This window comes from Coffea arabica, chromosome 10e (genome assembly GCF_036785885.1).
Source record: "Coffea arabica cultivar ET-39 chromosome 10e, Coffea Arabica ET-39 HiFi, whole genome shotgun sequence".
NCBI lineage: Eukaryota > Viridiplantae > Streptophyta > Magnoliopsida > Gentianales > Rubiaceae > Coffea > Coffea arabica.
In genome coordinates, this window is record NC_092328.1 from 3016978 (window position 1) to 3031518 (window position 14541).

The 14541-nt window shown below is 37.7% G+C and overlaps 1 protein-coding gene and 1 long non-coding RNA gene across 2 annotated transcripts; one reads left to right on the forward strand and one right to left on the reverse strand.

Annotated features, from left to right (window-relative positions):
- Window positions 1-457: 457 nt before the first annotated feature.
- LOC113711852 (uncharacterized) lies at window positions 458-1346 on the forward strand. Its single transcript, XR_011821740.1, has 2 exons — window positions 458-676; window positions 939-1346. It is a non-coding gene; the product is annotated as an uncharacterized lncRNA (long non-coding RNA).
- A 2747-nt stretch (window positions 1347-4093) lies between these two features.
- On the reverse strand, window positions 4094-5193 carry LOC140015028 (uncharacterized). Its single transcript, XM_072066838.1, has one exon. The coding sequence runs from the start codon at window positions 5034-5036 to the stop codon at window positions 4248-4250; it is 789 nt and encodes a 262-aa protein (XP_071922939.1). The 5' UTR covers window positions 5037-5193; the 3' UTR covers window positions 4094-4247.
- Between the last annotated feature and the right edge of the window lie 9348 nt (window positions 5194-14541).

Sequence of the window (14541 nt, forward strand, 5' to 3'; positions counted from 1 at the left end):
TTCCGGGGCACCTCGTAATCATAGTAATGATTTAATGTAACCATATTCTTCGTCTTTGAAGAAACTTGAATCACCCTGGCTCCTAAATTTTCCTCGTCAACCAACACCTTGACATTTATGCCCGCCCTTTAAGTCTTAACAAGTCCCGGAAGCTTGTGCAACCTTAACCTGTAAAGAATTTCAATGTTGAAGCCTCCTCGGGGGAACATTAATGAGAATTAGACAGAATAAGGTAAACCATAATGCGGTCAGAGGCATGGAAGTTTAGAATTTTGTTGGGTAATTTTCAACATTAACTGAGAAAACTAGCAAGATGATGATCTTCAACATATTCTGCGCAGTCAGCAATCTGCTATTTTTAATCTTGAGAACCAGTCAACGAGAGTGTTGCCAGGAACATCTATATAAACCCAACTAAATTCCATCCCAAATTCAGATCATCGTACATCTCATCTTTTCTAGCTGCATATTAATTCGAATACAGACAATATAGAGATGGCCATTACCATGAGTTTTGGTAAAGGGTTACTTATCCTTCTCCTAACCTTAGTAGCCACCTTGGCAATTAGCCAAGCTGAAACGGTTGTTGTTGGAGGCTCAGAGGGATGGCGCTACGGCTACAATTACACTGATTGGGCCTTGAAACACGGTCCCTTTTTCCTTAACGACACACTAGGTTAGCCTTGCATTATTGTCATCACTTGAAATTTTTATCAGCTGAGTCAGAAAATCTGATTCAATCCAATTTTGATATACACTCGTTTTTTTTATTCTAGATTAGGCGACCCAAATTGTATAAATTTGGATTGGATTTTCGAAATCTACTAACTAATCTGCTTGGGGACCTTATTTAGTACAATGTAAATGTCATCAACAACTGAATATTACTGTTTAATTAATGGTTTGATCTAACGTTAATTGTTGTGGTGGTGCATCAGTGTTCAGGTATCCTCCTCCTAACGACACCGTGAAGCCTCACAGTGTGTACCTGCTACCAAACCTCTACAGCTTCTTGACATGCGATTTTAAGGCCGCAACCCTGGTGGCACCTCCCAATCAAGGAGGTGGAGATGGGTTTTCATATACGCTGAGTCGGGTCAGGCCTAACTACTTTGCTAGCGGAGAGGGAAATGGCGATGACTGCACCAAAGGATTGATGAAATTTGCTGCCATTCCTCTCTATCGTCCTCCATTCCCCTGATGTGTTTCACTAAACCAACAATCAGCCAACATATGGTTAACTGAGCAGTGATCTAGCTTAAGATTTTAGCTTGGAGTACTATTTATTGTACGGAATGAATAAATGCTGCCAGAAAAGAAATATATGCGGCTGAGCACGATCGAAATTAAGAGTGGATACACATATACTAGTTCTTTATTTCAGTTCTGTACTCCAAGTGATACGGTAATGAAACAGAAATACAAGCAAGATATATGCGTGCAGCTTTTCTCGTGTTACATGCATCCTGTTGAAAAATATGGTCATGGGTTTTCATATTTTCACTCCCAACTTCTTGTCATATGCTTTTCACACTTGAGATCCCATTCTTGAATGTATCTACAGCACGTCACTGTTTTTGGTAAAAAGTAACGTATGTTTCTAGAGCAACGTTATTCAGACTTGAGACATTGAACCGACAGCCTACGTCTCTGTTAATACCGTTTAGCTAACCGGCAGTGGGACGGCTGGAGACATTCCTGATGGTAACATTCTCCAACATCGATCTGTGAAATAAATTCTCAAAATCTTGACCTTATCTTTGATTTTTCAAGGTGCCTGCATGATAGATGTGCCGGTCATTGTCTGACGAATAAAGAAGAGCCGACGACCGAAGGCTTAGGTATTTGGTTAAGCCCAAATAGGCAAAACAAGAGCATCATGCATGAAATTATTGACTAAGCCTGAACCGAGCTATTACTTTCTTGGAATCTACTCTCCATTTATCAGGCAGAAAAAGAATGGCCCAATTATTTTCCTTTTTTTTTTTTTCTTTTGCCAAAATTCCAAGGCAGTGTTTAAAAGCTGGCTGGCATAAACGTGATCATCTTAATTCCCAAGTTGAAAAGAGATACTAAACAAGTTGGAAAGACTTTTCCTTTTGGGTTTTTTTTTTTTACTTTGCCCAAATTCATTCTTTTGAGCCTTCAATTTTATCGATTATGCACCATTGAGATCAAAATTGACTGATAGATGTTAGTGCTTATATTGCAACCACAAAGGAGAAAGAAACCTTGTGGTGGCAGGGGGCAGCTACAATTCTCTAGGTGCCCAAATGGGCATTGATGCAAAATTTTATCAGGGGCAAGTAGTGTTGTTAAAGCCTGGTACCACAAAGCATGGTGGCCGAAACAGGATGTTGGTTTCACACTGACTCTGGCCGCTCTGTTGAGCACGTTTACAACATGGAGCTTGCCACCCTTAAATTAAGTTTGAAATTGAAAGAAAAGTACAACTCAAAGTGGGAACTGGGAACAGCGAGCTTTCCGTCAAGAGCATGCTTTCGACTTGGCAAGGACTAAGGACAAGGAACCCTGTGGCCTTTATCCCACCACGATTTTCGACCTGCTAGGAGCCCTCCCCCGCAATAATAATGATTCTTGTCTAGTTTGGTCAAATTATCAATTGGTCATTCACATTATCACTTGCGGTTCATAAATGCTTTCAGATATAAAATGCCCTCAAAACACACACAAAAAGATATAAAATGTCCTAATGCCATTTCTAGATGAAGTGTAGCTCCTAGCTAGGAAACCTGCCAAAAATTAACCCCAAAAAAAAAAGAAGAAAAGAATGAAAAAAGATATTTATAGTTCTCAATTAAATGATCATCACAAGATGAAACTCTAAAATTATAATCTCATCTATTCTCATGGATCAATTAGATTTTATAATTGATTCATAATGGGAGTCATATTAATTTTTTTTAGTGCTAATGAAAGATCTTAAACCGGAGACATCTCACTTGTACTCCATTTTTTCCGACCATCCAATCCATCCCTCCTCTTAAATTATATTAATATAATTCACCTGTATTATGTAGCTACATAAAATATTGGTTGTGTGGTTCGCTATCAATTATTATTATTATGTTTTTTTTTTGCTTTTTTTAAGAGCTGTAACGATGAGTATGTATGTGAAACATTGATCATATAACTAAGCGCGCACTACGCAGTCTAAAATGCATATCATCAACCAAGTTGTATGTGTATGCTTCCTAAGAATTTGAGATTGGCAGCTAAATGCTGCTAAGTAAATGGTTCCAAGTCAAGATGCACAGAAATGGTAAACTATGCATGCTCGTTTGGTCAATGGGGAGCTGCAGGGTTCATGTGTTTGTTTTCAAGATAAGAGAGTGACTTTTCCTCGCCCTCTCTTTAGCTGTCACTGTAGCTTAGAGCCCATTTGAATTGCTGTTTCTTATGTATGAGAGATCAGATACCCATGAAAATGCATATTTCCAACAGAGATGGTCATTTCACTAACTTCCTCAATAATCATATATTTTATACACTTCCAAAAGTGCCAAAAAATAATGAGCAGGATGCAACCTGCAACTCTGATTATTGTTTTAGATTCCTGCAAGTTTTAAGTACAGCATGTGTAACCAGGAGAAAATGCGATTTTTGAAGGAACTCATGCAGGAACGTTGAACTCATTATTCCGAATGTGACAAAGTTTTACCCTTCTTCCTCTTGTGGCTATGAAGCAGGACAATTGCAAAATAATCTTGAAGCCCCCTTGTACTTGCTCAAAGGTGGCGTACATTTATTTTTTCTAATTTCCAGGGGTTGGTTTGAAATGCAATTTTCAAGAAGGTGCCTTGTTTGCAAAGGGAAAAAAATATCGAGAGACCACAAGATGCATTTCATTGGCCGAACAAAGAAAGTAGAGTCGTCCTACATTTCCAGTTAAAGTATTTAGCCATCGCGTCCAAGATTCCGACTTCAATCTTGGCCTCAAATAATGGATGAATAATCTAAAGCATGCACAATGATGTGGCTTAGAAATTGGAAATGGAATTGGGGGAACAAAAAAAATAAATAAATGTTTTCCCCGTTAATCAGGTTCACGTGAAAGATATTGCTAAAATAATTAAAACCACCATGCCTTCCAACTCGCGGCATTCTGAATTTTTTTTTTTTTTATTTACTAATCGTGAGAATATAAACAAATTAATTAACAGCAAATTGAGTAATAAGCCGAAAGTGGTTAAATTATCACGCAACAAGCATCATTAATCCTCGTGCTAATGAAACCCGGGGGAAGTTGCCGAAAACGAAGAGGCAACATACTCCCTAACCTCCCTGGCGATCACATTTCTCATTGCATCCCAAAACCCCGCCGGCAAGTTCTCCTCCGCCCCCAACCCGGGACCCCTATACATCCCAGGCGGCGCTAAGGACAACGTCGTCATCGGGTCGGACTCATCGTAGTCGGTAAAAGGAACCACCCTGGAATTCACCCTCGAGGTCGAGGTAGCAGTAATGTTATTATTGTTACTCTCGGAAAATGGCACAAATCCCGAGAACTCATTCTTGACATCAGCAGCAATATCCATTGCTTCCGTCATTTGGTTCTCTTGCTGTTGCTGATGATTTGTCTCCTTTTGTTGCTGATATCTTCTTTTCAGCGTCGAGTTCCAGTGGTTCTTGACCGCATTATCGGTCCGACCGGGGAGCAACCGAGCAATGGTCGCCCATCTATTCCCGTATTTTGCATGAGCAGCTAAGATGGTGTCGTCTTCCTCCGGCGAAAACGGCCGGTGTTCAACGCTAGGACTCAGCTGGTTGCACCATCTTAGCCTGCAAGATTTTCCAGACCGCCCCTTTATGTAGTTGCTAATCAAGGACCAGTTTCTGGCCCCATATTTCTCTACTAGGCGGGTTAGGATCTTGTCCTCCTCCGCACTCCACGGCCCTTTTATCCTCTCGGACCTGCTAGCATCTCTTGGTGTTTTACCGGACAAAGAAGAATCAGAAGACGATGAATCAGACGAGGAAGATGTTGCAGATGAGCACCTGTAGAAACTATCCATTTCAAGAATCTCTGTTTCTAGCTAAAGCTGAATACTGATGCAGCTCCTCCTTTTTTTTTTTTTTTTGCGATGCTCAATGGATCGCTCGCTTGCTAGCTAGAACAGTCGTATGTTGTGGTTTCAGTATTTAGGAAACTGGGGTTGGGGGAAGAAAGTGACATATATACACATATATATATATATCTAGACTAGAGAGAGAGAGAGGGGGGGGTATACGAGGGCATGTATAAAAACTAGTAGGAGTACAAAATTAAGGTGCCTTAGGGAACAGGGAAATTGGGGTGCATGCATTTGATTTTGGCATGGCTTTTTAGGCTAAAGGTTCCGCGGGGAGGGTTCTTGGAAATTGCCTCGTGTAAAGTTGGTAGGGGCATTAACTATTAAGTAGAGAGAGAAAGAGAGAAAGGGTGCTTAGATTAGATGCGCCACAAGTGGTGCTGGTCGCGATAATATTTTTGCTGATTTTGGTTTCTGCTAGCAGATTTGTCGCGGCTGGTTCTGTTTTGTCGTTATTATTGGTAAAATGACAAATTTATCTACGGAAAGATACGAAAGGATTTGGGGAATGAGAGGTGATTAGCACTTCGGCCTTGCGAAATCCTCAAGAATTTTTAGGTTTCAACGTTGGGTTCATTGAACCGAGCGTAGTTAGTACGTGTTTGGATTTTGTCTTCTGGTCCAGATACAGGATTAAATCATTCGACTTCATAGATATGAATCATGTACACTGTCCGTACAACAATCCACCACAGGGTTCTTTTACATATTATTACTCCGCTAATGGATGAGATCAAGAATTGATATGACTCCATAGAATGCTACTACAACGGCACATGATTTTACTCTGGACATTCAAGATTTTCACCCCAAAAAACAAAAAAAAAAAAAAATATATATATATATATATATATATATATATATATATATATATATATATATCACAACAATATGTGAAGTAACTCAATACTTGTATCATTCAAGTTCGAGTTTTGGCATTAAAAAAAAGTTCTAACTCTTATTATTTTACAAATAATCAGATTCGAGATATTCTGTGAGCGCTTCATAAGTGATTGTGTTTGGATTGCAATTTTTTGAAATTTTTATAAAAAATGTATTGTAAGAATTTGATATATATGAAATAAAAAAGACGATTGAAAGATGTATTTACAGAAAACGTATAAATTTTTTAGTCGAAAATTTCTTTCTAAATAAGGCTAATTTTGAAAGTATGCCTTAACCTGTCTTGGTAACGGAATCGAAATTATTCAAAATTTTGTCTATCAAATGGAAGGAAAAAAAAAACCAACAAACCACCGCGGCCTTCCACGTTAGTGTCTATGCTGAAGAAACAATTGGACAAGACTCAATAAAATGTTATGCTGATTTAGAAAATTGCGTGGATGGTACCATCTCATGTGCGCTACAAATTTCAACAGAAATTGTAGGAGTAGTATACGAAAAATTACGCATTTATGGAAGGAGGGCAGAATTGGTATTTGAAGTAGTATATCCCATTTAGTACATACAAAGAGGACAGAAAACTACTAGTAATATGATAATAATCATTCTCGCAGAACTACTTATACCACTGGCTTTCAATCTTATCAGCAGCGTTTAAAACATGACAGTAAAGAAGGAGCTGTTTATCATTCATTCTTCCGCATCATTGATCGTACTAGCAGTGAAGTAGTACTAATAAATACTAATAATAATGCTCACGCGCCATTTTTTTCCTGCTGACGAAACCAGTACCACTGTGAAAGCTTAAAATCTAGTGGGGGACTGGATTTAGTAAATAAGTGAAAAACGCCAAGTGGGGCCGCTCTTTTTGACTAATTTGCAGACTTACAGCTGTGATTCTCCAATCCATAGCATCAGTCGCTATGACGAACGGCCCTGATCAACCGCTGTTTGGTTAAAAAACAAAAAGGTTTATCTTAGCCAGTTTGAGGATGACTTCGGCGACTTCCACGTACGAAGGTCCCACCCACAGCCTGGAAGAATCTCACGTGATACGAGTTTGAATCGCTTTGACTTTAGAGGGCTATCCATGAATAGCTCTTGGCCCCATTCGCCGTTATGGAGCGTGCCGCTTAAGTGCTAGTGCTGGTAAAAGTAAAACCGCCATGGATATTTTTGAAAGATGATATGAATTTGGAACCTTCGATATCAAGTGTGTTTGGATGGGGTTAATAAGTGCGCTTGGATTGCTAAATTTTTTTTAAATAATATTTTTCTTGCATCGTGAATATATTTTTTAATTTATTTTTTATATTTTCAATCGTCTTTTTATATCATATCTAAAAAATAGTACAGTAATTATTTCAAATAACACTCTATTCAAACACATATACTGTGATACTTTCTAAAAAGGTGATTGACAAGATAAATGTGTGTTGAAAAATTATCTTATCTAAAAAGTATTACAGTAATTATTTTAAATAATACTCTATCTAAACACATATATCATAGTATTTTTTGTAATATGATGTATGCGACATAAAAAGATAATCAAGAAGATAAATATATGTCAAAAAATATATTTACGATGCAAGCAAATAATTTATATAATGCCTATCTAAACACACGTACTGATGATCATCCAAATTAACAAGCTGATTTTACGTGACATTTAAACTATAGGGAAAAAAACATGAGCTTAAAGTTTCTGTATCAAAATTGTCAATCAACTTTGACATACAAAAAGTATATACCGATGATCATCTCGTAGAAAATACATCATATAATTTTTTTAAAAAAAATTCTACACAAAAAAGCTGGTCTAAACTTAAAATGTAGACATAATAACAAGAGGAGAGGAACACAACTGGATTGAAGCAAAGTGAGCGCTTGATGGAGCTCTTTTTTCTCTCAACTTGATTCTGGATCTGGTTACAGTTCTCAAAGAGTTGCATTTGTTGAAATCGGAGCAATGATGCATCTTAACTTTAATTAGGCACGGATCATGCAGTTTCTTGGCATATTAGCCCAACTTGCATGTACTTTTGCCACTTTTTTCTACGTGTTTCCAAAAGTATAGGTGCTAATTAGCGTAAAAGGGACAGTAAATTGTAGTCCTCCCAGCTAGCTGGCTAACCAGAACCAGAAGCAAAAACACACAACAGCTTCCAATCCAAAGGATTAAATTGATTCTTGAAGGTGAGGCACACAGGCTGCGGCTAAGTGAGTGAGCGAGCGAGTGAGCTCCGTTATCAGAAGTCTGAACGCGGAATGTCATGATGATTACTCCGGAGCCGCCCACGTGGCAGAATTTAGGGGCAGTTTGGAGGGTTGTGCGATGGACATGATTTCAGAAGCAGATGAAACCAAAAGCAAGCAGTTGGGTTTGGCAGTTGATAAAATTTTGCGGTCCGAACAGCTGGCTGCCATCTCACCGACTGGTCGCACGGTTCCCATAAACGACGAAACCACCTGATTGCTTCACTCCACTGTATCCATCGGACGGTGGTTATTGTCCATTGTCTGGTGTGATTGAACGAACAGCAACAATGGGCCCTTCAAACTTTCCACTGATTGATTGGCGCTGTTTGATCAATCATGATGGTTACCAGTAACTACTCGTCTACGAACTAGTACCGTCTTTTTTTTTTTTTTTGCCTCCTAAAACGTTTGGAAAAATTCTACTTCGATCATCGTCATAACAGATTGCTTACAGATCGTGTATAAACATAACTCTTGCATTAATAGTGGAATTGAAATACAGAATCTGTTCTCATTAATTGAGCTAATTCGTACAGACATAAATTAGTTTTTTTTTTTTTTTCTCTTGAGGAAAGTTGTACTGCTGTTACTTTCCACTCGACCAACGGATTCTGGCCGTCGGATTTGGCGCAAATGTACAATGAAGGTGGTCCACAGTGTTCCCTTCCAACCTATTTGCCGGTTTCCTTTGGCCGTATAGGAGTAAAACATTTGTATGGCAGTCACGGTTTCCGCGTGGGCAGTGTGCAGTAGGATGTTGTACAATTTTCGTTTTCTAGCCACTCTTTCGGAAAATGGTCAACTAAATTTGGTTATGGTTGTTAGATCTTTCTCTCTTACGAGCAAAATTTTAGTTGTTGTTTTTACTCGAGGTCTAGTCTTCTTCGAATGGTGTGGTGACGTCCCCATCATATGTGAGCTGTACGAAAATTGGTAAGGTGTCAAATATCGCATGAGTGCAATCAGTTTTGCCTGAAGAAAAATTTTCCATCAGAAAAAGTGGATTTAATTTGTTCAGTGTTTAGGCCTACAGCCTGTCCAAAAATATCTCAATGGGTAGTCATTGAACCGAATCGAACGAGCAATTCGGTCTAAAACTCTACTAGAGTTGATCGAGTTCGAATAGTTTAATAGACCTCAATGATTCAAGTTTGAGTATCCAATAATAAGACTTGAAGACTCATCGAGGCTAATTGAATTTTTTAATTTAAAATTTTTAATAACAATAATATTATTATTATTATGAAATCACCTGTGTGCTCGCAAGAGTGGTTGTATTTATCTAATGTTTTAGTTGTATAAAAATTTTTGAAGGGTGATAATGTTTTTTGCTCACAAATTGTCAAAAAAAAAAAAATGACATTCTCAAATTTCCTTGATTTGAGTTTGATGAGGCTTGTTTGGACTCCAACTTATGTGAGTCGAGTTCAAGTTTTATCAGCAATGTATCGAACTTGAACTCAAACTCCAGTAATGCTACTCGTTTGAGCTTGTATTCGAGTATCTTTCTTACAAATCAAGTTGCGCTCGAATATAGCGATATTTGAGTTCGATTCGACTCGATTACATCCCTAATTTTAGAGCCTTCTCGCTATCAGATCCAAGATTTGAATCTTGAATTTGGCCCTTTAGCGAAAAAGTGTGGGGGGGGGGTGGGGGTGAAAGGAATTAAAAAAAAAAAATTTGTCTGCCCAAAAATCCTTTTAAATTTTTCATGCCAAAAGAGTTGAATAAGCATCCGATTGTTGTTCAAATTGTGAACGTTTAGTTGAATTGTATTAGGCACTGTTGACACTCTCTCTACTTGAGTCCCAGGCCATTACATTTTTTTTTTGGGGTAGTCCCAAACCATATGTTTATTGTCGAATAAAAAAAAATTCAATCAATTTCTCGAGGCACCAATGCTAGGCTGCAGTTGCCGATTTCATTAGCCATGGACAATGAAACTAGAGATTAAAATCATAGCCGTTTTACCTGAAACTTTAACTTTGTTTCTAGGAGCACTATTGTAAAGTTAAATAGCATTTCTAGATCAAGAGTTTAGGTTTGCTGATGATGAAAATTCACCGTCTCTTTTTCAACCAAGTTGAAGGAATCCAAACAAAACACCGGCTCAAAGGAGACAAAAGTTGGAAGTATACTTTAAAACTTCATTGTCGTCCATAAAGTACATGACTATAATTATAATTAGTATTATTTTTGTAAGTAATTATGATCATTGTTGTTGACAGCCTTACTTTGTCCTGGCTTTTTTGTTTTAAGATTTGGGTCCTAGTATTTTCTCATGATAAACAAATACATTTATGGGTGAATGATTCTCGCTGAGCTCAACTACTGCCCAACTAGAAAATATGAAAAAGGATGCAAAATTGCCATTATCTCTAACTCTTACATAATTATCTCTTCATCTGTCCCAACCAAACATGTATAGTTTGACAAGGATATCAAAATTGTTTATTAGCTAATCTATACACGCGCGCGCGCATATGAAGGTAACTATTTTAATTAGAGTTATATCTCAGTCCTATGTGGCGGCGTGTCTAATTGAAAAGAATTAACGGGTTATGGGTCATTTGAATTTTACTCATATTGAATATTATATTATATGTTTAAAAATTATCTCAAATTTTAAAAAGTAACTAATCTTATCTTAATGATATCTAAAATAATTTTAAAAAATAACTAATCTTATCTCAATACTTTCTATGAAATTATTACATACAACTATAGTAAAACCTTTTTTTTAAAATCACAATTATTAAAATCTTACCTATTCCATAAATTACTTCCTTATTTTCAATATATTATTGACTAGTATTCAAATTGTTCATCATTTCTTTCCTTAATTTTGAATTAACTTAGTACAAAAAAAGAGAATTAACTGTTACACCGAGCAGGACGAGTAGAATGACTCGACTCTGAAGTTGAAAAGCTACTTGAGAAGTAGTAATTAGCTTAGTTTATCTTTCAGATTCATGAATGAAATCCATTGTATATACTAATGTCAGTACTTTCCATTAATCAAGATGTCAAGATGTTTCCTCTGCTCCTTCCTTTACTCACCAGCATTAATTCTTTAATAAGTTGGGGTATCCGCAGATGGCAACAGCCCAGAACAAAGGTTTTCAAAGCTGTTGGTTCTAATCAAGCACTTCCAGCTCACAAATGTCGCAGATCTAGACATAATTCGCAATTAGCTCCTCCATCACTGCATTGGCCATTCATTACCAAGAAGGTACTTAACCAAATCTGGAAATCTCTTTTCTGATTTTCTTTCCCATATCAGGAATGTGCATTGAACAATGCCAATCAGACAAAACAGATAAAAGAAGAAAATCTGGTCTGTTTTGGACAATTATCTGAACCCTCATATCATATCCGTAGTGTTTACTCTTTAATTCTCCCATATTTTGTCGCTTGGATTGGGGGCAGTCGTGTTGCACACCACATGGAACCTCTTTGTCAATGCAGTAGTACTACGTAAATAATAAGGCCTTTCATATCGTACTATAGTATAATCTGCCCTATATTTGCATGGAAAGTTCCTGGAGTTATTTCTTTCTTGATTACCAGTTTGTTAGGATATTTGGATCATTGTTAAGTCCTGTAATCACACTACGATCTAATATTTGGCGACAGTTTTACATTTCTTCTTGAAGGAAAAATACCAAAAAATTGAACACGAACAAACAACAAGAGATTGTAATGGCACTTACAGCATCAATTCTGTGATTTGTCTCATCTAATCTGGTGGTAATAACTATAGATAGAGGAAGCCCTCCCTCCCTCCCTTTGCTGTAGCTTGCTTCCCTTGTTGACGCGTGGCGCCTGAATGGACCGGGATGTGATGGATGCATTCAGCCCCATATATGGGGGTGCCCAGTGATTCTTTGTTGGGCTTTGAATTTGCAGGAAGTGAAATACTGAATGATTCGTGGCCGATGTTTGGATTAAATATTCTTCCGGAGCGCATGGACCATCAATTCTGACGTACATTAGATTCTATGGATTCTTTTGTCAGATGAATTCAAGTTTCAGCTAAGATTAGTTCTGAAAACACCCAACGACCAAAAGCACAGCAACCCAACATAAACTCGCATACTCCAGTACTTCATGGACAGCTAACAACTAACAGAGGATCTCATGCACAAAAATGAGGAGCTCAACAGAAGAAGAAGATGAAGTTATTTCTCACAAAGCACAACAACTAACAGAGGAAACTTTCCAAATCCTGCAGCAAAAAGAACTCCCAAAGATGGACGAGACAACCAAAACTGCCACTATTCAGTAAACAATTCCAAAGGACAATTTTCTGGGCTACATCCAGTTTGAATCAGAAAATCAGTTGCAAAATGCACGCTCAACTAGCAAAATTTTTCTAAACTCGGTTGTTTACCATACTCTCCATTGTCCACCGGAGATGGTGCTAATGGGACTAACGTAGCTTGGATAAACCTGCTGTATTTCAATGAAATTAAACATCTTTTCTGGTTTTTTTTCCTTCCAAGGGATAGATCTTCCCACTTGAAATTAAATGAACCTGTTCATCGTCACAAAAGCTATCATACAATTGATTAAAAATGTGGATGAAAAATACCACATCTAAGATATCATACTTATTAATTGCCAATTATGGCAAATGAATGGAACTTTCAGCTATTATCCAAAGCCACATAACAGGAAGGTTCAATAACTTGTAAAATTTTGAAGTCTTGCATGTGCTTTTAACTATCATTTTTCATCAATTGAATTGGTTTGACTGGTACAAGATGCAATTTCTCTTTGATCCACTTGTTATTCCTAACCTTAGTAAAGCTTCATTCTTTGAGTACTAAACGAATCGCGGTCTGACAATATTATAAATACATACATTTAGTCATAGTTATTAAATTCAGATCGGTCTGACGATCTAGGCGTCAGATCGGACCAGGTCTCTAGTTATATCGGACAAGAAATTGATTCGGACAAATCCGCTTCACCCAACCAAGAACCCATTCGGTTTTTCAATTGACCTGGTCTTTCTCTCTCTCTTCAATCATGGTTTTTTGTTTTCGAAACTAAGTGCACATGTGCTTTTGATAATATTTCTACATTGGATCTTCAATTGATCTCTTGACTTCATCGGGTCTTCTGTATAGCAAAAAAGAGGAGAGGACAATAGCTCCAAAGAATCTATGGGCATGTCTATTCCATCTTTGTAGTTACTTGCTGATAGCCATTGGTGAAGCAGTCGTAACTGTTATGGTAATTATTAAGCGGCATCACTTCTGGGCTAACCTCGTCAAAGCTGCCCACCACCAACACCAACCCGTCGACGAGCTCGGCTTGGCGTTATGCGTATTAGTATATTTCTTCCCTGGGATGTTCACGACCATCGTATTTATGGCCCTCGCTGTTAAAGTCTTAGTTCACCTGTGCAAATCGGTTGCCCAGAAAAGATCCCGGACATCCGTGGACGACGACCTGGAGAGCGGACCTAACGCATAAATAAACAAGTAAATTAGTAGCTTGGATTTAACTAAAGCAACTCAAAATTAATTACATTATTCAAGTTTGTTACAAAATCAAAATAATAAGCTTCAACAATTATAATGATGATTTTGATTCGATTTCTGTTATCCTTTTGGTTGCCTTTACTCAAATACGGAATTCCCAAGTCGAGCACACAAAGCTTTCTCAGGCTACTTGCACTTCTTAACAATAGTTTGGCTGGCTAAACATTTTCGAGTGAGCGTCTCCATCAGAATAAGTAGGCGCAATATACAGTTAATTGTTGCGCATCTCAATGCTGGTCCTTAATAATCTGGTTGCATTTGAAATCACGTTGTCCAAGTGCAACAGCAATCAGTAAGTTTTCCTCCTTGTTATTGCCCAAAACATCAAATGCTGAGGAATGATGAGTGAACTTTGCAGTTTCACTGATTTTTCTGATCTTCTCTTTTGGGGTTTAGCTGATTTTCTCTGTTGAAATGCAAAACACGTAAAAGCTCCAATAGGCATATGCTATTTGTTAGCTGCATCCAGTGCAACTGGAATCGAGCACTATTCCATTCAGGGTTTCTGCAGATTTTTTCCATGGTGTCTAATGTTTCAAACTGCATGTGTCAGTTACAAGTTCATAATTTGTCGCATACAAATCAATTTTAAATAGTATCAAGCAACTGAACTTGTGCGATTTCATTGATGTTTGTATCATGTATGCATGTTCCTTTCAGATGCACAAATTAGATACTCCCACGTAATTACCAATTGATAAGTAGCATAGCTAACAACACACCAGTAC

Bases quoted from the DNA above. Each gene is read 5' to 3' on its own strand.
- LOC140015028 (XM_072066838.1), bottom strand. From the start codon at position 5,036: ATGGATAGTTTCTACAGGTGCTCATCTGCAACATCTTCCTCGTCTGAT.